This window comes from Oncorhynchus mykiss, chromosome 27 (genome assembly GCF_013265735.2).
Source record: "Oncorhynchus mykiss isolate Arlee chromosome 27, USDA_OmykA_1.1, whole genome shotgun sequence".
Taxonomy (NCBI): Eukaryota; Metazoa; Chordata; class Actinopteri; order Salmoniformes; family Salmonidae; genus Oncorhynchus; species Oncorhynchus mykiss.
Window position 1 is genome coordinate 3,405,907 of NC_048591.1, and position 22,817 is coordinate 3,428,723.

Sequence of the window (22,817 nt, forward strand, 5' to 3'; positions counted from 1 at the left end):
TTGAAAGAGTACAATAACCAAGACCATACGTACATTTATGACAGCTGGACGTACTATGTCAGAAGGATACAGGAAGCAGGATGAAAGCAAGATAACTGATGACTAACACGTAAAACATAAGCATGCAATGCATACATTATTTTTAGAAAGTGAAAAGGGTTCTACCATCATTATAACCTAACCAAAAGCAGATGTGGGCGTGAACGAGCAAACTCTGAGATTAAAAGAAAATAATGGAGAAAGGTCAAGGGAAGCAATTTTCATATAGAGGGAGGGGACTCTATACGTTATGCAAAGACTGAAATCCTATAAAGGCATGACTCTGTAATATGAGAATTTCGTCTCTTTCCATGGAGGGGCTCGGCCCTGTTATGTTTGTGATTAGGGTCCTTCCATGGAAGTGCTCAGTTTTGCTACTTTGTATTAAAGTGTATATTGAATTCACAAGTTCTTGTAAGAGTATTATATTTCTGAGACAATTCTCCACGACAAGTGCAGCTGCACACCCCACTCAGAATGCCTGTGGTAAATGTGGGTTGACTTTGGATATCCCTATGGGACAATGTTAAAATTCCAATGGCTCCAAATTTCAATGACTTTAAAACATTGTAACTAATATAGTAAACATGTATATACAAATATTGAAAGCGTTTAATGACAACTAAATGGTGTGCAACATGAACATATTGTCTCATTTACATTGTGTAATTTGATGGTTCCTAACTAGCTATCCAAAGAGAGAGGCTATCCAAAGTCAAACCAATTTTGTCACAATTTTGACACCAGCTGAGGTGTCCCACCTGCGAACACACACACGAAACCAACTCAGGTTTGAAATCAGTCATGGCCACTTGCATTTCTTAATGACCAAATCTAAAACAAGGCCAAATCAGGAAGTACAGTCTCTCTTTAGACTGTGGCATATGGTACAAAATGTGATAGCCTCACTTTTTGAAATACAGTACCAGTCAGAAGTTTGGACGCACCTACTCATTCCAGGGTTTTTCTATATTTTTACTATTTTCTACATTGTAGAATAATAGTGATGACAAACTATGAAATAACACATGGAATCATGTTGTAAACAAGTGTTAAATCAAAATATATTTGAGATTCTTCGAAGTAGCCACCCTTTGTCTTGAGAGCTTTGCACACTTGACATTCTCTCAACCAGCTTCATGAGTTAGTCACCTGGAATGCATTTCAATTAACAGGTGTTCCTTGTTAAAAGTTAATTTGTGGACCATCCATATTATGGCAAGAACAGCTGAAATAAGCAAAGAGGAACGACAGTCCATCATTACTTTAAGACATGAAGATCAGACAATCGGGCCAGTGACATGCGCTGCCTCCGGAAGCAGCGGTCGAAGCTGTGACAAGTTAACAAGTTTACATTGCAGTAAAAGGTCTAGCCGAGGTTATTTTCTCACTCTCTTGGCAGTCTCTCGTAGTGAGAATAGGTACTTAAACACGATAGCCTGGCATTCTTTTAGCCAACTCCTCTGTTGTGGTGTTCACTGTCATGCCAAGCAATGTTGGCTGAAACACAAACCGATCTGGCAACCAGGCTATAGGAAAGTGTGAAGGTCCTCCAATGACATGCTTGTAACATTCCTATTAATGTTCATCATGTGAAACTATTAGTGTGAAAAGTGATCGTCCCTGTACCAGGCATATGCTTTTCTTGTTTGTGAAAAGCATCATTGATTTGCAGTGTTTAATGTCCCAGCACATAGTGGTGAAAGAATGATTTTTCAGTGTATGATTTTCTCAATAGACTTTGAAAGTACATAACATGTGTCTTCTTTTTCTTTCAGATCACCTTCTACTCGAGAGACTAGTTTTATTGAGAAGATGAAGAAAACAGTTAGTGTTTTTCTATTTTCCGGTATATTGGGGGTGGGAAGGACAATGGTCAAGCTACTAGACTGGCTTTACATAATGGTTCTTAGCTAGAGGACAGCTTGACGGATTGCAGTGGATCCTCCGGACTCCTCAGTCCAGACCTGGGTTCAAATGCTATTTGAAATCATTTGAAATATGTTCTGGGCTGGATTGAGCTTTTCTGGTACAATAGTCAATAGAATTGTCGAAAAGGTGAAAACCGTGGCCATCTGGCAATCCAGGCAGAAAAGAGCCAACGCTAAATGTATTTGAAAGATTTCAAATTGCATTTGAACCTAGGTCTGCGCAGTAACGTTACTAGCTGATCTTGAGAAATTGATATAGGCTTGAGTAAGCAAGTGTGATTTGGCTGCAAAGTCCCCAGATATCAGAAGATGAAATAAATAAAATAATGATGGTATTTTACGCCATCATTTCGTCTTGTCTCTGTTGCTCACTGTCTAATGATTTATCATGGGAACCATGAATGGTGACATACACTGAGTATACAAATCATAAAGAAGACCTGCTCTTTCCATGACATGGAAAGCTATGATCCCTTATTGCTGTCACTTATTAAATCCACTTCAATCATTGTAGAGGAAGGGGAGGAGACAGGTTAAATAAGGATTTCTAAGCCTTGAGACCATAGAGCCCAACACTGGAGGGTCGAAAATAGCCATAATACCAATAGGGGATTTAGAAACACTTAAAATAAAGGTTGTGCTTCATGTAGGCTCACCCTGGCGTGACGTTTTGATAACCATGTACATCTCTCTCGGACAAGGTGATTTTTATCAATATATTCGGTTCAATTTTCTCTCAGGTTCGAAAATGCTAATTAGCATCAAATTCCTGCACAGGAAGGAAATCATCAGCATGTATTCATCACATCTTTGCTAATGCTGCAGAAATTTGCTTGAAAGCAGTATCCAGATCCATCGGATATATTGATCACAATATAGTAGCCATATCTAGGAACACCAAAGTTCTAAAGGCTGGGCCTAATGTAGTGTATGATGCTGTTGATGTAAAGAATGTTTGTTGGTCTGTGGTGTGTAATGAGGCGCAAACAGACACTGCACTTGACACAATTGCTTATTCCAGTCACTAATAAGCATGCACCCATTTAAGAAAATGACTGTAAAAACGGTTTGATCCCTGTAGATTGATGAGGAATTGAAAAATTGTATGGTTGAGAGAGATGAGGCAAAGGGAGTGGCAAATGAAGTCTGGCTGCACAACCGATTGGCAAACGTATTGCAAATTGAGAAATCATGTGACTAAACTGAATAAAAATAAGAAACTACACTGAAACTAAGACATTACATAAAGAATGATTAGGAAAAAGCTTTGGTGCACCTTGAATTACATTTTGGGAAAAAAGGCAAACTCCGCTCATTCATTCATTAAACCAGATGGATAATTCATCACAAAACCAACTGATAACTACTTTAATTGTTTTTCATTGGCAAGATTAGCAAACTTAGGCATAACATACCAGCAACAAACGCTGACACTACATATCCCAGTATATCTGACCAAATTATGAAAGACAAGCATTGTAATTTTGAATTCTGTAAAGTGAGTGTGGAAGAGGTGAACAAATTATTGTCTATCAACAATGACAAGCCACCGGGGTCTGACAACTTGGATGGAAAATTACTGGGGATAATAGCGGACGATATTGCCACTCCTATCTGCCATTACTTCAATCTAAGCTTACTAGAAAGTGTGTGCCCCCAGGCTTGGAGTGAAGCAAAAGTCATTCCCGCTACCTAAGAATAGCAAAGCCCCCTTTACTGGCTCAAATAGCCAACCAATCAGCCTTTTACCAACCCTTAGTAAACTTTTGGGAAAAAAATAGTGTTTGACCAGATACAATGCTATTTTACAGTAAACAAATTGACAACAAACTTTCAGCATGCTTATAGGGAAGGACATTCAACAAGCACAACACTTACACAAATGGCTGATGATTGGTTGAGAGAAATTTATACTAAAAAGATTGAGAGGGCTGTTTTGTTAGACTTCAGTGTGGCTTTTGACATTATCGATCATAGTCTGCTGCTGGAAAAACGTAAGTGTTATGGCTTTACACCTCCTGCTATATTGTGGATAAAGAGTTACCTGTCTAACAGAACGCAGAGGGTGTTCTTTAATGGAAGCCTATCCAGCCTAATCCAGGTAGAATCAGGAATTCCCCAAGGCAGCTGTCTAGGCCCATTACTTTTTTCAATCTTTACTAATGACATGTTACTGGCTTTGAGTAAAGTGTGTGTCTATATATACGAATGACTCAACACTATACGTCAGCTACTACAACGACTGAAATAACTGCAACACTCAACAAAGAGCTGCAGTTAGTTTCAGAGTAGGTGGCAAGGAATAAGTTAGCCCTACATATTTCTAAAACTAAACGCATTGTATATGGGACTAATCATTCACTAAACCCTAAACCTCAACTAAATCTTGTAATAAATTATGTGGAAATTGAGCAAGTTGAGGTGACTAAACTGCTTGAAGTAACACTGGATTGTAAACTGTCATGGTCAAAACATATTGATGCAACTAAGATGGGGAGTATGTCCATAATAAAGTGCTGCTCTACCTTCTTAACAGCACTATCAACAAGGCAGGTCCTACAGGCTCTAGTTTTGTCACACCTGGACTACTGTTCCGTCATGTGGTCAGGTGCCTCAAAAAGGGACTTAGGAAAATTGAATTAGGGTTGCAAAGGGTCGTAAACTTTCCCGGAAATTTTCCATGGGACGTTAAGATCTGGAATTTTGGGAATTTTGCTTAAATTCATTAGCTTATAACAGTGAACCATTTTTTGTGGGATACACACAAGGCAATTCTAGGTCTTGTGGCAGATTTAGGTTAAGCTATCCCCAATTCAATGGAATTGCAACCCTCGCCATGCACAGTGCATTCTTCCATCACATATGCAGTGCACTCTTCCATCACATGTACAGCTGATTCTCAAGCTCTTGCACACTAATGAGATGCTATTGAGCCCACACTACTACACTGTCTGAGCCAAGGACTACATGCTTTCTGGTGAGTTTTGATTACAATACTGGGTGGGGTGAATATATTTTCTTTGACATACATTATTTTTTGTTGACTAGTAAATAGTAGCCTACCGCAAAGTGTGTTTAAAAAATGTCTAACTTGTTAACAATTTCTGCTAGTTCGTTTTTGCTACCATGTGGGTTTTAGCTTGCTTGAGCCTGCTAACTGAGGAGTGTTAAATTCACTTGTTTCCATATATGTTTCTGTCAGGAGAATTTAGTTCTCGTGTTCATTAACCAATTCAATTAAACTACTCAGTCTGCTATATCAGGATTTGTAGGATACTGATAGAAATGAAGACAGACAGAGGCCCAGTCTACAATAGTACAATAGTTAAATGTTTATTCAGGGGAACGTTCTCCCTATCATTTCCGGTACATTGGTCTATATACCTGACATTTCGTCATAAATGTCCCTCCTCTCAGATACTATGGCAATATACACTGCTCAAAAAAATAAAGGGAACTCTAAAATAACACATCCTAGATCTGAATGAATGAAATATTCTTATTAAATACTTTTTTCTTTACATAGTTGAATGTGCTGACAACAAAATCACACAAAAATTATCAATGGAAATCAAATTTATCAACCCATGGAGGTCTGGATTTGGAGTCACACTCAAAATTAAAGTGGAAAACCACACTACAGGCTGATCCAACTTTGATGTAATGTCCTTAAAACAAGTCAAAATGAGGGTCAGTAGTGTGTGTGGCCTCCACGTGCCTGTATGACCTCCCTACAACGCCTGGGCATGCTCCTGATGAGGTGGCGGATGGTCTCCTGAGGGATCTCCTCCCAGACCTGGACTTAAGCATCCGCCAACTCCTGGACAGTCTGTGGTGCAATGTGGCGTTGGTGGATGGAGCGAGACATGATGTCCCAGATGTGCTCAATTGGATTCAGGTCTGGGGAACGGGCGGGCCAGTCCATAGCATCAATGCCTTCCTCTTGCAGGAACTGCTGACACACTCCAGTCACATGAGGTCTAGCATTGTCTTGCATTAGGAGGAACCCAGGGCCATCCGCACCAGCATATGGTCTCACATGGGGTCTGAGAATCTCATCTCGGTACCTAATGGCAGTCAGGCTACCTCTGGCGAGCACATGGAGGGCTGTGCGGCCCCCCCAAAGAAATGCCACCCCACACCATGACTGACCCACCGCCAAACCGGTCATGCTGGAGGATGTTGCAGGCAGCAGAACGTTCTCCACGGCGTCTCCAGATTCTGTCATGTCTCACATGTGCTCAGTGTGAACCTGCTTTTATCTGTGAAGAGCACAGGGCACCAGTGGCGAATTTGCCAATCTTGGTGTTCTCTGGCAAATGCCAAACATCCTGCACGGTGTTGGGCTGTAAGCACAACCCCCACCTGTGGACGTCGGGCCCTCATACCACCCCCATGGAGTCTGTTTCTGACCGTTTGAGCAGACACATGCACATTTGTGGCCTGCTGGAGGTCATTTTGCAGGGCTCTGGCAGTGCTCCTCCTGCTCCTCCTTGCACAAAGGCGGAGGTAGCGGTCCTGCTGCTGGGTTGTTGCCCTCCTACGGCCTCCTCCACGTCTCCTGATGTACTGGCCTGTCTCCTGGTAGCGCCTCCATGCTCTGGACACTACGCTGACAGACACAGCAAACCTTCTTGCCACAGCTCGCATTGATGTGCCATCCTGGATGAGCTGCACTACCTGAGTCACTTGTGTGGGTTGTTGACTCCGTCTCATGCTACCACTAGAGTGAAAGCACCGCCAGCATTCAAAAGTGACCAAAACATCAGCCAGGAAGCATAGGAACTGAGAAGTGGTCTGTGGTTACCACCTGCAGAACCACTCCTATATTGGGGGTGTCTTGCTAATTGCCTATAATTCCACCTGTTGTCTATTCCATTTGTACAACAGCATGTGAAATGTATTGTCAATCAGTGTTGCTTACTAAATGGACAGTTTGATTTCACAGAAGTGTGATTGACTTGGAGCTACATTGTGTTGTTTAAGTGTTCCCTTTATTTTTTTGAGCAGTGTAGTTCACAAGCCTTCTCACATTGTCTGCCACCTGTTAAACAACCTACTACAATCCCAAGGTCTCTCCCCTCCCTGGGTGGGGACAGAATGTCCTGTAAGGAACACAATATTCCAGCCGGTCTGACGATACAGTGGGGCAAAAAAGTATTTAGTCAGCCACCAATTGTGCAAGTTCTCCCACTGAAAAAGATGAGAGAGGCCTGTAATTTTCATCATATGTACACTTCAACTATGACAGACAAAATGGGTCCTGGCAAAGGGTCCTGGTCCCTTTGCAGAAAAAGAGCCCCAAAGCATGATGTTTCCACCCCCATGCTTCACAGTAGGTATGGTGTTCTTTGGATGCAACTCAGCATTCTTTGTCCTCCAAACACGACGAGTTGAGTTTTTACCAAAAAGTTCTATTTTGGTTTCATCTGACCATATGACATTCTCCCAATCTTCTTCTGGATCATCACAAATGCTCTCTAGCAAACTTCAGACGGGCCTGGACATGTACTGGCTTAAGCAGGGGGACACGTCTGGCACTGCAGGATTCGAGTCCCTGGCGGCGTAGTGTGTTGCTGATGGTAGGCTTTGTTACTTTGGTCCCAGCTCTCTGCAGGTCATTCACTAGGTCCCCCCGTGTGGTTCTGGGATTTTTACTCACCGTTCTTGTGATCATTTTGACCCCACGGGGTGAGATCTTGCATGGAGCCCCAGATCGAGGGAGATTATCAGTGGTCTTGTATGTCTTCCATTTCCTAATAATTGCTCCCACAGTTGATTTCTTCAAACCAAGCTGCTTACCTATTGCAGATTCAGTCTTCCCAGTCTGGTGCAGGTCTACAATTTTGTTTCTGGTGTCCTTTGACAGCTCTTTGGTCTTGGCCATAGTGGAGTTTGGAGTGTGACTGTTTGAGGTTGTGGACAGGTGTATTTTATACTGATAACAAGTTCAAACAGGTGCCATTAATACAGGTAATGAGTGGAGGACAGAGGAGCCTCTTAAAGAAGAAGTTACAGGTCTGTGAGAGCCAGAAATCTTGCTTGTTTGTAGGTGACCAAATACTTATTTTCCACCATAATTTGCAAATAAATTCATTAACAATCCTATAATGTGATTTTCTGGATTTTTTTTCTCATTTTGTCTGTCATAGTTGAAGTGTACCTATGATGAAAATTACAGGCCTCTCTCATCTTTACAAGTGGGAGAACTTGCACAATTGGTGGCTGACTAAATACTTTTTTGCCCCACTGTAGCGCCATTCGTTTCTAACATGGAACAGAAAGTCCTTGTTCTAATTCAGAACTAAAACTACACCCATTATATTCAGTGTTATGATTATAATAAGATTCATACATTCATACAGTGACAGAATAGTATTCTGTTTAGTTATAGTTCTACGTTAAATGTATACAGAAATTAGTCATTATTCATATAAATCCCTTAACAGTTTCATTTTAAAACATTTATCTTACAAAGGAGTTGTTTAATCTAACTGCTAAACTATTCATCTGTACATGGAATTGTATAAATATATATATTTTTCTCATTTTCTAATCTTTACAGGAAAATGCCACGGGCACTATCTGATTGATGTGTGGAGTTATTTCACTGCAGCTAATGTGGAAGGAAAAGATGTGTACATTTGCAAATACTGTGCCAAATCATATGTGAAGAATGCAACAAAGATGCAGAATCATCTGGCCAAGTGCATAAAGTTCCCACAGCGCTCACAACAAGGAACCTCTGACAAAAGTCCCTCTACTTCTATTCAAGGTGAAAATTATGAATCAGATACCTTATCGATAGCAACAGCTCATGGTCCTCCTGGAATCAGAAGTTTTTTTGACTCAATGGAGGAACGAGAGAGAAATGCTGATGAATGTCTTGCTGTGTATGCAACTTGTTCACCTCTGATGCTCACAGGCAATGTGTAATGGAAGAGATTTCTGAATGTTCTTCACCCAGAATACACCCCTCCAACCAGACATGGTTCAACAGAGTTCAAGTGAAGGTCAAGCAAATCATTGAGAAAACAGACTGTATTGCAATCATCTCTGATGGGTGGTCGAATGTAGGTGGGCAAGGAATAATTAACTACATCATCTCCACCCTTCAACCAGTATTCTACAAGAGCACAGACACAAGGGACAGCAGACACACTGGACTCAACATTGCAGATGAGCTGAAGGCAGTCATCAATGACCTTGAACCACAGAAGGTATTTGTACTGGTGATAGACAATTCTGGGAACATGAAGGCTGCTTGGTCTAAAGTAGAGGAGTACTACCCTCACATCACACCCATTGGCAGTGCTGCTCAGGCATTGAATCTGCTCCTCAAGGACATCATGGCACTGAAAATAATGGATACACTACAAGAGAGCCTTGGAAATGGTTAGGTATGTGAAGGGTCATCAAGTTATTGCAGCGATATACCTCACCAAGCAAAATGAGAAGAATAAGAGCACCACATTGAAGCTGCCCAGCAACACCCATGGGTGTGGTGTTGTCATCATGTTTGACAGTCTCCTGGGGGGGGGGGGAGTCTTTCCAAGAAATGTCCATATCACCATCTGCTGATACAGACATCCCCATCAAGAAGATCCTCCTGGATTATGTATTTTGGGGGAGCGGGCTGAAACTACTGAAACCTATAGCAGTAGCCATTGCTTGGATTGAGGGAGACAATGCCATCCTGTCTGATGTTCAGACTCTGCTTGCAGATGTAAGAGAAGAAATCCGTAATGCTCTGCCCACTGTTGGCCCAATCAGAGGAAACTGTGGTTCTGAAATATATCAAAAAGCATGAAGACTTCTGCATGAAGCCCATACACGTCGCAGTGTACATGTTGGACCCCAAGTATGCTGGCAAGAGCATACTTACTGTCTGGTGCAGAGATCAACAAGGCTGATGGTGTCATCACTACCGTGTCTCGACACCTTGGCCTGGATGAGGGCAAGGTTCTTGGCAGTCTGGCGAAGCACACTTCCAAGCAAGGGCTTTGTGATGGAGATGCAATATGGCAGTCGTGGCAACATATCTCATCAGCCACCTGCTGGAAGGGACTTTGCGGATCTGAGGCTCTTTCCACTGTTGCCTCCATCATCCTCCAAATCCCAACATCAGCCGCCTCAGAGCGCAACTGGTCACTGTTTGAGAACACACACACACCAAAGCACGCAACAGGCTGACCAATACAAGGGTTGAAAAATTGGTGGCCATCCGGGCAAATTTCTGGCTTTTTGAGCCTGACAACGAGCCATCCTCAACAAGGTTGGAAAATGACAGTGAAGATGAGACCTGAGTCTGAAGTTCAAGAGGTGGACGTTGAGGAGGTCCTGGGAGAAGACATGGAAGCCTGAGAGGAAGACAACCAAACTTTAATTTCTAGACTCCATTTTACAGACGTATGTTGAAAATGTTTTTGGGAGATGCGATGGATCATTGGGGATCATTCAATATTCCCTTTCTTTTGTTGTTCAATGAATTCATCCCATATGAAGAGTCAACTCATTTAATTAAAGTTCAATTCGTAACTAAATCGTTATTTTTTCTATTGGAAGGATTTAATCATTTGCAATTATTAATAAGCTAAAATGTTTAAGTTTCTGTCTCCATATGATATGGTAAATATATCCAATGCAAAAAACATCTACATTTAAATGGTATTAATAATAATTAGCATATTTCTGTTAATTCCCATATATTCCTGTTAAGGAGAAGTATATCTCTAATTCTGTGAATAACAGTTGTATCTTTTATCAATGTTTATTATGAGTATTTCTGTAAATTGATGTGGCTCTCTGCAAAATCACTGGATGTTTTGGAAGCAAAACATAACTGAACATAATGCGCCAATGTAAACTGAGATTTTTGGATATAAATATGCACTTTATCGAACACAACATACATGTATTGTGTAATATGATGTCCTATGAGTGTCATCTGATGAAGATCATCAAAGGTTAGTGATTTCATTTTATCTATATTTCTGATTTTTGTGACTCCTCTCTTTGGCTGGAAAAATGGCTGTGTGTGTTTTTGTGACTTGGCTCTGACCTAACATAATCATATGTTGTGCTTTCACTGTAAAGCCTTTTTGAAATCGGACACGATGGGTAGATTAACAAGAAGTTTCTTTCATTTGGTGTATTGCACTTGTTAATGTATGAAAGTTACATATTTTGAAAAAAATTTTTTTGAATTTTGCCTGCTGCCTTTTCAGCGGAATGTTGTCGAGGGGTGCCGCTAGCGGAAGAAGTTTTAATTCCCATATATTCCTGATAATTTCCACAGAAAGTTTCCACCTCTGAATATTGCCCAAAATTTGCAACCCTAGTTTGAACTACTGGTGCACAGCTCAGATACCCATGCACACCCCATAAGACATGACACAAGAGGTCTCTTCACAGTCCCCAAGTCCAGAACTGACTATGGGAGGTGCACAGTACTACATAGAGCCATGACTACATGGAACTCTAATCCACATCAAGTAACTGACGCAAGCAGTAAAAAAATTAATTAAAAAAAATACACCTTATGGAAGAGCGGTGACTGTGAAGCAACACAAACAGACATACACACACAATAGCATATGCATTATACACACACGTACACATGGATTTTGTACTGTAAATACAGTTGAAGTCGGAAGTTTACATAGACCGTAGCCAAATATATTTAAACTCAGTTTTTCACAATTCCTGACATTTAATCCTAGTAAAAATCCCTGTCTTGGGTCAGTTAGGATCACCACTCCATTTTAAGAATGTGAAATGTCTGAATAATAGTAGAGAATAGTCCACAACCTTACCACAATAATAAGTTGGGTGAATGTTGGCCCATTCCTCCTGACAGAGCTGGTGTAACTGAGTCAGGTTAGTTGGCCTCCTTGCTCGCACACGCTTTTTCAGTTCTGCCCACAAATGTTCTATGGGATTGAGGTCAGGGCTTTGTGATGGCCACTCCAATACCTTGACTTTGTTGTCCTTAAGCCATTTTGCCACAACTTTGGAAGTATGCTTGGGGTCATTGTCCATTTGGAAGACCCATTTGCAACCAAGCTTTGACTTCCTGACTGATGTCTTGAGATGTTGCTTCAATATATCCACATAATTTTCCTGTCTCAGGATGCCATCTATTTTGTGAAGTGTACCAGTCCGTCCTGCAGCAAAGCATCCCACAACATGATGCTGCCACCTCTGTGCGTCACGGTTGGGATGGTGTTCTTCGGCTCGCAAAACTCCCCATTTTCCCCCAAACATAACGATGGTCATTATGGCCAAACAGTTCTATTTTTGTTTCATCAGAGCAGAGGACATTTCTCCAAAAAGTATGATCTTTGTCCCCATGTTCAGTTGCAAATCATAGTCTGTTTTTTTTTTATGGCGGTTTTGGAGCAGTGGCTTCTTCCTTGCTGAGTGGCCTTTCAGGTTATGTCGATATGGGACTCATTTTACTGTGGATATAGATACTTTTGTACCTGTTTCCTCCAGCTTCTTCACAATGTCCTTTGCTGTTGTTCTGGGATTGATTTGCACTTTTCGCACCAAAGTACGTGCATCTCTAGGAGACAGAACGCATCTTCTTGCTGAGCGGTATGACGGCTGCGTGGTCCCATGGTGTTTATACTTGTGTACTATTATTTGTACAGATGAACTTGGATCCTTCAGGCGTTTGGAAATTTCTCCCAAGGATGAACCAGACTTGTGGACATCTACAATTGTTTTCTGAGGTCTTGGCTGACTTATTTTGATTTTCCCATGATGTCAATCAGAGGCACTGAGTTTGAAGGTAGGCCTTGAAATACATCCACAGGTACACCTCCAATTGACTCAAAGGATGTCAATTAGCCTATCAGAAGCTTCTAAAGCCAGGACATAATTTTCTGGAATTTTCCAAGCTGCTTAACTGCATCGTCAACTTAATGTATGTAAACTTCTGACCCACTGGAATTGATGTCCTAACCAACTTGCCAAAACTATAGTTTGTTAACAAGACATTTGTGGAGTGGTTGAAAAACAAGTTTTAATGACTCCAACCTAAGTGTATGTAAACTTCCGACTTCAACTGTATGTGGTAGTGGTGGAGTAGGGGCCTGTGGGCCCACTGTGTTGTGAAATCTGTGAATGTATTGTAATGTTTTTGAAATTGTATAAACTGCCTTATTTTGCAGCTAATGGGGATCCTTAATAAATACAACTACAAATAGTACATTTAGCTAACATAGTTAATCCAGAGATTCTTACCTTTGAATCGATTCGGCAGTCTCGTCCAGATCGTGGCATTTGTAGTTCTTTGTGATAGCCACATTAGCAGCTAATTAGCATTTCATTTTTGAGGGGTAAATACAGGTTAATATATTGATAAGTCAGCTTGTCCTAGAGAGATTTAAATGGTTATCAAAGCGTCCCGCCAGAGTAAGCCTTCACTAAACCCTTATTTTATGTGTTTCTAATATCTCCAGTGAGAGAAATGAATGGTGGAATAACTATTGGAATAACAACTGTTTCCCTGTTTGACCACTGTTTTTATGGGTATTATGACTCATACTGTGGTACTCTATTGAGACATGGATTATGTATGTGTGCCATTCACAGGGTGAATGGGCAAGACAAAAGCTTTTGGTGCCTTTGAACGGGCTATAGTAGTAAGTGCCAGGCGCACCGGTTTGTCAAGAACTGCAACGCTGCTGGGTTTTTCACGCTCAACAGTTTCCTGTATGTGTCAAGAATGGACCACCATCCAACTTGACGCAACTGTGGGAAGCATTAAAGTCAACATGGGCCAGAATCCCTGCTTTCAACACCTTGTAGAGTCCATGCTACGACGAATTGAGTCTGTTCTGAGGGCAAAAGGGGGGTGCAACTCAATATTAGGAATCTATTCCTAGTGTATTTATTCTATCACAGAACACAATGCTCTAACTTGCATAATGCAATATTTTACCTCGTTATTGGACAGAAAAAAGTAGAATGGCAGCAGGGTGGGTTGGGATTTGGTTATAAGTATGGCCTGGAGTTTTTGGCCCTCATTCCAACTGTTGCTGCTATTTCCCTCTCCAGGGTAGGAACATTGTGGTATTCTACGGCTCTCAGACGGGCACGGGCGAGGAGTTTGCCAACCGGCTGTCCAAAGACGCGCAGCGCTACGGTATGAAGGGTATGGCTGCCGACCCCGAGGAATACGACATGGTAACTAACGACATTTCTATAGCAGGGATTATATAGTTCAAAGGAACGATTTTAGGGCGTTGAAATTCGGTACCCAGTTTCCTGGCTCGTTTGAGGATTTTACAACAATTGTATTTTCACAAGACCTGATAATAACCGCTTTTAGGGTGCGTTTTTTTGCATTCTACCTGACGTTAGCAAGCTAGCTTGTTTACAACGGGCAAAAAGTACCATCACAATAACCTGGTACTCTGGTCCTGGGTCTTGGACCCGCAACTCACACTGGTCCAGGATTCGCTTCAGTCATGGTTTGTTTGCTTTTCACACAGGCTTTATAGCACAGATCAGTATTAGTCTCTTGAGCCAAGGACCTGTTCTGAAAATTGAAAAGCTACTAGTGCCCTGAATGGCATACAGCATGTGTAATAGCAAATCTCTATAATGTCCTGGCATCTTTTAATTCACAGTGTGAGCTGTCCCGTCTGGCTGAGATTGACAACTCCCTGGCCATCTTCTGCATGGCCACGTACGGAGAGGGAGACCCCACGGACAATGCCCAGGACTTCTATGACTGGCTGCAGGAGAGTGACGGGGAACTGAATGGAGTCAACTACACCGTGAGTATCTCTTTGTCTCTCTCGCTCGCTTTCTCCTCCCCGTCATTCATAATCAGGAACAGAGTTTGTCCTAGAAAAACGTATATTGGCTCCATTCACATACATTTGCCAAGTGTTCACTTTCAAATGTGTGTTTCACATCGATAAACTTTAGTGTGAGACCGAGATGAGTAATGACAACATGCAAAAAATAGGCTTGATGTTTATGGTTGAATTCTGGCTTCGGCCATAGCTGACATGCGTGCCATCCTGGCTGGTTGGGCGTTGTCGGGGTCGATCCAACGGTCCTGCCCTCAATGGGGTGAAGTATTTAACTTCTGACTTAAGTGAATCTGGCCAGGCACTCTGAAAGGTCACTTGGGCTCCTTTCTCTCCCTGCCATTGTCTTTCTGTCCTAGACTAGAAAGAAAGCATTAATTACACTGAGTGGAAGATGATAAACTTTCACAATGTACGAGCTGCGGGAGCTTGCATTCAGTGTGTGCATGTCTCTGTGTGTCTTGTGTTTTAAATATTGTGTATATAGGATACTATCTTATTGAATATGTTGAACTGATGTTGACATGATGTTGACTCCCTGCAGGTGTTTGCGTTGGGTAACAAGACATATGAACACTACAATGCCATGGGTGCGTATGTGGACAAGAGGCTGGAGGAGCTGGGAGCCAAGAGGGTCTTCGACCTGGGCATGGGAGACGACGACGGCAAGTGAGTGAGGCTGCGTTGGAGGGGTGCGTCCCAATATCTCCTTTATCCTGAAGAGTGCACTTGTTTACTACTTCCCACAAATCTAAAGGCATTGAATTAGTGGAGGCATGGGCTAATGGAAGCTTCCACCATATTTCTTATACCAGCAATTTCCTTTCGAATCATTGAAGGGAAGTGAACGTGTGCACACTTTGTGAGGAAGGAGAAATAATTGGTACATAACCTTGGATCACTCCCGAATCAAAGTGTGACCGATGTTTTCAGACCCCTGATGTCGTGATCAAAATAAGTAGGTGTTTTCTGCTTCTTTTCATTGTTCAGCCTGGAGGAGGACTTTGTGACATGGAGGGAGCAGTTCTGGCCAGCCATGTGCGAGCACTTTGGAGTGGAGGCTTCAGGAGAGGACTCCAGGTACTTAGCCCAATTTATTGTCTTTTTCACATGAAAAATTTCCCTCCACAATTCACATACACAAAGAGTATGGAAGGAGTGATTTGCAGATTAACTGTAGGCCCTCTCGCTCTATATTAGCATTCGTCAGTACGAGCTCAAGGAGCACAATGACATCAACATGAACAAGGTCTACACAGGAGAGTTTGGGTGTCTGAAGAGCTTTGAGACCCAGAAACCGTGAGTTATTTTACCCCATCATTTGTCATTACAATATCTGCTACAGAGTTTAATTCATGTTTTATAGATCTCACTCAAAACAAGTATTACTGCCCCCTAGTGGAGCTAAAGGGTATTTCTTTGTTGGAATGCTGAAGTGCAACACCGCTTCATCCATCTATGTTCGCCTCTATGATTTACCTTATGTTGTCTCTGCATGCTGATGTGCACAGTTCACTGGTTTGAAATTCTATTGATCCTTTTCCCCCAGGCCTTTTGATGCAAAAAACCCCTTCCTGGCTCCAGTCATTGTTAACCGCAAGCTCAACAAAGCAGGCAACAGGCATCTCATGCACCTTGAAGTCGACATTACAGGCTCCAAGATTAGGTAAGAGAGAGAGAGAGAGAGAGACGTAACTTTGTCTCTGTATAGTTACCAATCTATCTCTACCTCCCAGACAATATCTCCTTAAAAGGAATAGGCTACACTTCTTGGATGAAATTATGCCTTTTCACATAGTGGAAAGATTACTTGAAAAAACCCTTTGTCATTCTGTCTTTGTAGATATGAGTCGGGAGACCACGTTGCCGTATATCCCACCAATGACACAGCAATCGTGAACAAGCTGGGACAGATCCTTGGCGTGGACCTTGATACGGTTATTTCTCTCAATAACCTTGATGGTACGGCACTGACCTGACGCAACACCTTGACTCAGTCCTCCAAATATCTCTCAATGTCTTTTGAAGATCCTTAAACACACACATTCTGTTTGGACATCTCTTGAAATGTTACTCTCACTGTATTGACTTTTTTTTGAAGCAAAATAAAGTTTTTTGTATTCACCAACTGTATTAGACTTGCCTTACCCAGATTAAGCCTAGTCCTGGACTAAAAATAAAAAGCTTAATTGAAATAACTTTTTAGTTCAAGATTAGGCTTAATCTATGTCTGGGAAACTGTCCCTTAATGTATAACCAATGTTAATGTGATGTTATCTGGTGCCGTTTATCAGAGGAGTCCAATAAGAAGCACCCATTCCCTTGCCCCACCACCTACCGTACGGCTCTGACCCACTACCTGGACATCATCCATCCGCCTCGCACCAACGTCCTGTATGAGCTGGCCCAGTACGCCACTGACCCCAAGGACCAGGAGAACATGCGCAAGATGGCCTCATCTGCTCCCGAGGGCAAGGTGTGTGGCTCTGAGACTGTGATAACTCTACTATCCTATTTGAATCAAAGTAGTCAAGATTACCTCCACATACTGAAGATGGGTTATTGGTAGTGGGAAAGTATGCTTAAGCGTCAGAGTTGGGGTCAATTCAATGTCAATTCAGGAAGCAAACTTGAGAAAGCATTGAGAAAAATTGGAATAAGAATTTAAATGTACTTCCTGACTGAATTTAAATGAAATTGACCCCAACCTTGATAAGTCTATAACACCATGTGAAAGGTTTCCGCTAAACAAAGATCTAGGATAATTTTAACTCCAACCTTAACCAATTTTGGATGATGGTAAATATATCCGACGTGTATCTCAGATTCCTGACTACAGATCAGTGGTTAAGGGCAACTTCTACCTACTCCATGTTATCCCAGCTGAGTGTTGTTGTTGTTGTGGTCTCCACTAGGCTCTGTACCAGAGTTTTGTGCTGGAAGACAACAGGAACATCCTGGCCATCCTGGAGGATCTGCCATCCTTACGGCCTCCAATCGACCACTTGTGTGAGCTCCTGCCCCGCCTGCAGGCCCGCTACTACTCCATTGCCTCCTCCTCCAAAGTGAGCCTATATACAGGGGTGTATCCATGCATTGTAGCAAAACATTTTGCAACAGAAAAAAACTAAACAGACATTTCTTTCGTATGATTTCTAGTGAATATACCCCAGTACATCACCCCTAATGACCCCACACCCTAGCTCCTCCTATGTCAATACAGTTATTTTTCATGTTACATTTACAATAGTTATTTAGCGGATGCTGTCTTCCACTAGGAAGTATATTCAGATAATGTCAAATGACCCAAGTTTTATTAAAGGCCCACTGCAGTCAAAACATTTATCATCCTGTGTTTTATATATATATTTCCACACTGAGGTTGGAATAATACTTTGAAAGTGGGAAAATTATGATAATTCCCTTTTAGTGTAAGAGCTGTTTGAAAAGAGAGCCTGAAATGTCGGCCTGTTTTGTGGGAGGGAGTTTTGGCCTTCCATGGTGACATCACCATCCAGTAAGTTTGTTAATAGCCCAATAAATTCCAAACCTCTCTGCCAATAACAGCACATTTTCAGTTTTCCCCTCCCCACTCAAACCACTTCCAGACAGTCCTAGCAAAATTCTTGTTTGACATATTGGTCTTTTCTAAGAAGCTATTTTTGATTTATTTTAATTGAGAATAGCTGCATTGGACCTTTCAAGTGTCCATTGTAGGTTAATAGTGTTCTAAAAACAGTGGTTAATGATGCCTTCTCTTTCTAGGTCCACCCCAATAGCATCCACATCTGTGCTGTGGTGGTGGAGTACACGACTAAAACGGGGCGCCTCACTAAGGGAGTGGCCACCACTTGGCTGAAGAACAAACTGGTTGCGGACAACGGCCACAAGTCCACAGTCCCCATGTACATCCGCAAGTCTCAGTTCCGCCTGCCCTTCAAGGCCAGCAACCCAGTCATCATGGTCGGTCCTGGGACCGGCATCGCTCCCTTCATGGGCTTCATCCAGGAGCGAGGGTGGCTCAAAGAGCAAGGTACATGGTAGACACTGTAATAGAAGCATGGAAATGTTTGTGTAAGTGTCGATTTCCTGATTGTTTTGTTATGCTGCATAGTCTTTCTTTAGGAGTTGTCATGTTCTGTGTGACATTGACTAAAATAAAACACCTTAACTGTCTTGAATGGATACAAGTAAGCCAATTGGTCTGCTTTTTCCTGTAGGCAAGGAGGTGGGGGAGACGGTCTTGTACTTTGGCTGCAGGCACAAGAACGAAGACTATCTGTACCAGGAGGATTTGGAGGAGGCTGAAAAGACGGGTGTCATCACGAAGCTCAACGTCGCTTTCTCTCGGGACCAAGAGCAAAAGGTATACTTGTTTTATTAGTTATTCATTAGTTATTTAAAAAAAACATTTATTTAAAATGGTGAACAATACTTTTCTGGTAGCTAGAATATGACATGTTTATTGACTAGATAGTCATAGACCACCATACAGCCAAATTGTTATCTGAGCCTACACACCCTGCAGTTGGGACACCAAGACAAAATTGTACTCATATTTCCATAGCGTTCTTGAGTGTTGCCGATCATGGTTGTTGGTAGTATAGACCTTTTATACCGGTCTGATTCTGTACCATTAGGTGTACTATTAGTGGGGACGGTCAACACATACTCCATACAGTCCTAGGCTATCCCTCAGAGGATACCTGAGGGATTGAATTTGTGCTGCCTCATCTCATAAGGAAAGAGGAACACGTTTCTTTATAAGATCAGTTTTTTGTTTGAAGGAGACTGGAAGCTCAAGAGGATGACAATCTCTCTTGCCTCTCACCGTCTCTCCAGGTGTACGTGCAGCATCTCCTGAGGACCAACAAGGAGGACCTGTGGAGGCAGATCCACACAGACAACGCACACATATACATCTGCGGGTAAGGAAGGATTTTCTCCAGTAACATTTGCCCCTTGGCAATAAAGTTGATTGAAATTGAGTTGACATATTTCTTGAAAGCACTCCTGAATTCACAAAATCCTCAAACAAGGGTTAAAAGACAAATATCTTATAGAGAAATGCTCCTGTTTTTAGGGATGCGCGGAACATGGCCAGGGATGTGCAGACAGCTTTCTATGAGATAGCAGAGGAGCTGGGCGGCATGACACGCACTCAGGCCACCGACTACATCAAGAAACTGATGACCAAGGGACGCTACTCGCAGGACGTCTGGAGCTAAAACCCCTAGGATGCAACCACATCCTATGTTTGTTTGTTTTTAAACTTGCATTGTTATTTGTGCCAGTTTGTGTCAGTAATGGTTATAATGGGTCACCAACCCTGGTACTGGAGAGCTTCCTTGTGTGCCGGCTTTTGTTTCCACTAAGCACTAAGACGTCTGATTCCATTGATTGGCTTATCATCATGACCTTGATTAGTTCAGATGGGTGTGTTTGTGCCGTGCTGGAATAAAAGCCTACACACCCTGTAGCTCTCCGGGACCAGGATTTGTGACCACTGGGGAAGGATATCGCTGCCGTCATCTCTGGTTGTTTTATTTCCATGGAGCAACACAAGCACTCTTGCACCACAATAATGGTTGGTTATCCTCCATTCTGATTGGATATTTTATGTCAGTCGGCCATCAGTTTGGCAGTGTCAAATGTAGTATCACATTTGTCGACATCGTGAGTGAGATAATATATTATAGCTGTACATAATTGTACGGTGCAAAGTGGGGGGGTGGGCTTATATACAAGACTCATACAGTGCAAATCTTTTCTTTAGGAAGTTGACCTACCTAATCTGGGTATTAAAAGTGTATTCAGAATACATTATAAATATTTTTGATTTGTGAAATAAAAAGTGAGATCTTTTTGTCTCTGAAATCAGTAACTGAAAATATTAGTGTTTGTTTACCTTTTGCATTTGGATAAGGGATATATAGCCTTTTATGCAATGAGGATGTTACTGTACATTTCTAATCAATCACAGTAACCTTTAGCAAGGCATGAAAAAAGTATCATGTTGTAAATTATTAGCTTTTATTTTCCACAAGGCTGCCTTTGTTAAATATAAATATCAATGAAAATCATTTTTAGGTTCCCTGTAGAATTTGTATACATGATGCAAAAAAAATGTACATAATTTTTTCATTTGACCTTTATTTAACCAGGTAGGCCAGTTCTCATTTACAACTGCCACCTGGCCAAGATAAAGCAAAGCAGTGCGACAAAAACAACACAGTTACACATAAACGTACAGTCAATAACACAATAGAAAAATCTATGTACCGTGTGTGCAAATGTAGAAGAGTAAGGACGTAAGGCAATAAATAGGCCATAGAGGGGAAATAATTACAAGTACAATTTATCACTAACACTGGAGTGATTTATGTGCAAGTAGAGATACAAAATAGCAAGAGGGTAAGTAATAATATGGGGATGAGGTAGTTGGGTGTGCTATTTACAGATTGGCTGTAGGCAGGTACAGTGATCGGTAAGCTGCTCTGACAGCTGATGTATAAAGTTGGAGAGGGAGATCAGCTTCGGTGATTTTTGCAATTCGTTCCAGTCATTGGCATTAGAGAACTGGAAGGAAAGGCAGCCAAAGGAAGTGTTGGCTTTGGGGATGACCAGTGAAATATACCTGCTGGAATGGTTCTAGGGGTGGGTGCTGCTATGGTGACCGGTAAACTGAGATAAGGTGGGGCTTTCCAAAGACTTATAGACGACCTGGAGCCAGTGGGTTTGGCAACGAATATGTAGTGGCCAGCCAACGAGCGAATACCAGTCGCAGTGATGGGTAGTATATGGGGCTTTGGTGACAAAACAAATGGCAATGCAATGCAAATGGTTGACATAGAAAAAACAAGTAAGCCTGAAAGGGGGGGATGAGTAAAAAGTATGCATATCTCTACTTAAATACTCGGCATTATCCAGTTTACGATGAAACAAAAACTGAACACGTAGTAGCAAGCATTCAAATATACATGTTTTTTTTTATCATGCAAACCTAGCACTGTGCCCTGAGAATGTAGATTTCTACAGCTAGTTGGCTTTGAGTGTCAACTTTGTTTCATATTCTTTGTACTATTGCACACTAATCAGTGTAAGTACTGGATGATATATCACACTTATGTATGGGTGTTAAATGTGACGGATGCTGCTCAAACTTGTCAAGATTTATTTTCTACCACCTCTTTTCAACTGTCTCCCATTTAAATTTGGCATCCTTTGTTCACTTCACTGACATTTTTCAAAAATATTGGAGAGAAAACATGTTCTGTGAAGAGATTAATTCCATTCCTGTTACTTTTTTTTGTCCACATTCCATTTTATAAAGTAATACGTGTCTCAACTGAATGAATGTAACTTGGCATGTCTTTTTAAAATGAATAAAAAATATTGAATAAATAGTCAAGTTTGTTCATGTCCTGTTAATCTGATCAAATTTTTGAAAATGAAATTGCATTGCTATTTTCAATTATTAAATGGAAGGATGGAAGGATGCAAGAAGACCAGATGGATTAAAGTATGTTTGATGGATGGAGGCCCTACGTGGCTGCTGTCTACCCATTACCAGAGATGAACAGGCATAATAACTGGTCACAACTAGTATCAATTTAAGTATATGACACACACAAAAGGTCAACAAGGGGGTATACTACAAAGCAGGATCAATCAGCTAACTTTGATAACCAGAAATATATATAGATTTTGTTTCTTTAAAGGGGATGTTTTTACATGTGGCTTTATTGTTACTCTTTCTGTGTTTGTAGTTGATCTCCCAAACAGTTTTTTATATTTTGTTTTGTCATCACTTCCCATAGACTACAATGCATTATGAAAATGAGTCTAAGCATGTTATAAAACACTCCAAATCAACTCATATTACATCAGAAATCATTCTGGATGTCTCTGCACAATTTTTTTTTACTGTCCATATTTTGATTGTAAAGAGCATCATTCAAACATGGATGTGTGGCACAGTGGAAAAATAAATAATTGAGTGCAGAGACATGAGATT

At 41.5% G+C, this 22,817-nt stretch overlaps 1 protein-coding gene across 4 annotated transcripts in view; it reads left to right on the plus strand.

The window, feature by feature from the left end:
* Positions 1-22,206, plus strand: part of LOC110507350 (NADPH--cytochrome P450 reductase) — a 44,752-nt gene extending 22,546 nt beyond the window's left edge. For all 4 annotated transcript variants that reach the window (XM_036965682.1, XM_021587284.2, XM_021587283.2 and 1 more), the window contains 14 exons: positions 1,818-1,866; positions 14,037-14,165; positions 14,612-14,761; positions 15,345-15,469; positions 15,791-15,880; positions 16,001-16,099; positions 16,350-16,466; positions 16,644-16,762; positions 17,095-17,276; positions 17,716-17,865; positions 18,566-18,833; positions 19,021-19,166; positions 19,643-19,728; positions 19,884-22,206. In XM_036965682.1, the coding sequence (XP_036821577.1) occupies positions 1,818-1,866; positions 14,037-14,165; positions 14,612-14,761; positions 15,345-15,469; positions 15,791-15,880; positions 16,001-16,099; positions 16,350-16,466; positions 16,644-16,762; positions 17,095-17,276; positions 17,716-17,865; positions 18,566-18,833; positions 19,021-19,166; positions 19,643-19,728; positions 19,884-20,028 (1,855 nt within the window). In that variant the 3' untranslated portion in view covers positions 20,029-22,206. The remainder of the gene's footprint in view (positions 1-1,817; positions 1,867-14,036; positions 14,166-14,611; positions 14,762-15,344; positions 15,470-15,790; positions 15,881-16,000; positions 16,100-16,349; positions 16,467-16,643; positions 16,763-17,094; positions 17,277-17,715; positions 17,866-18,565; positions 18,834-19,020; positions 19,167-19,642; positions 19,729-19,883) is intronic.
* Positions 22,207-22,817: the final 611 nt, after the last annotated feature.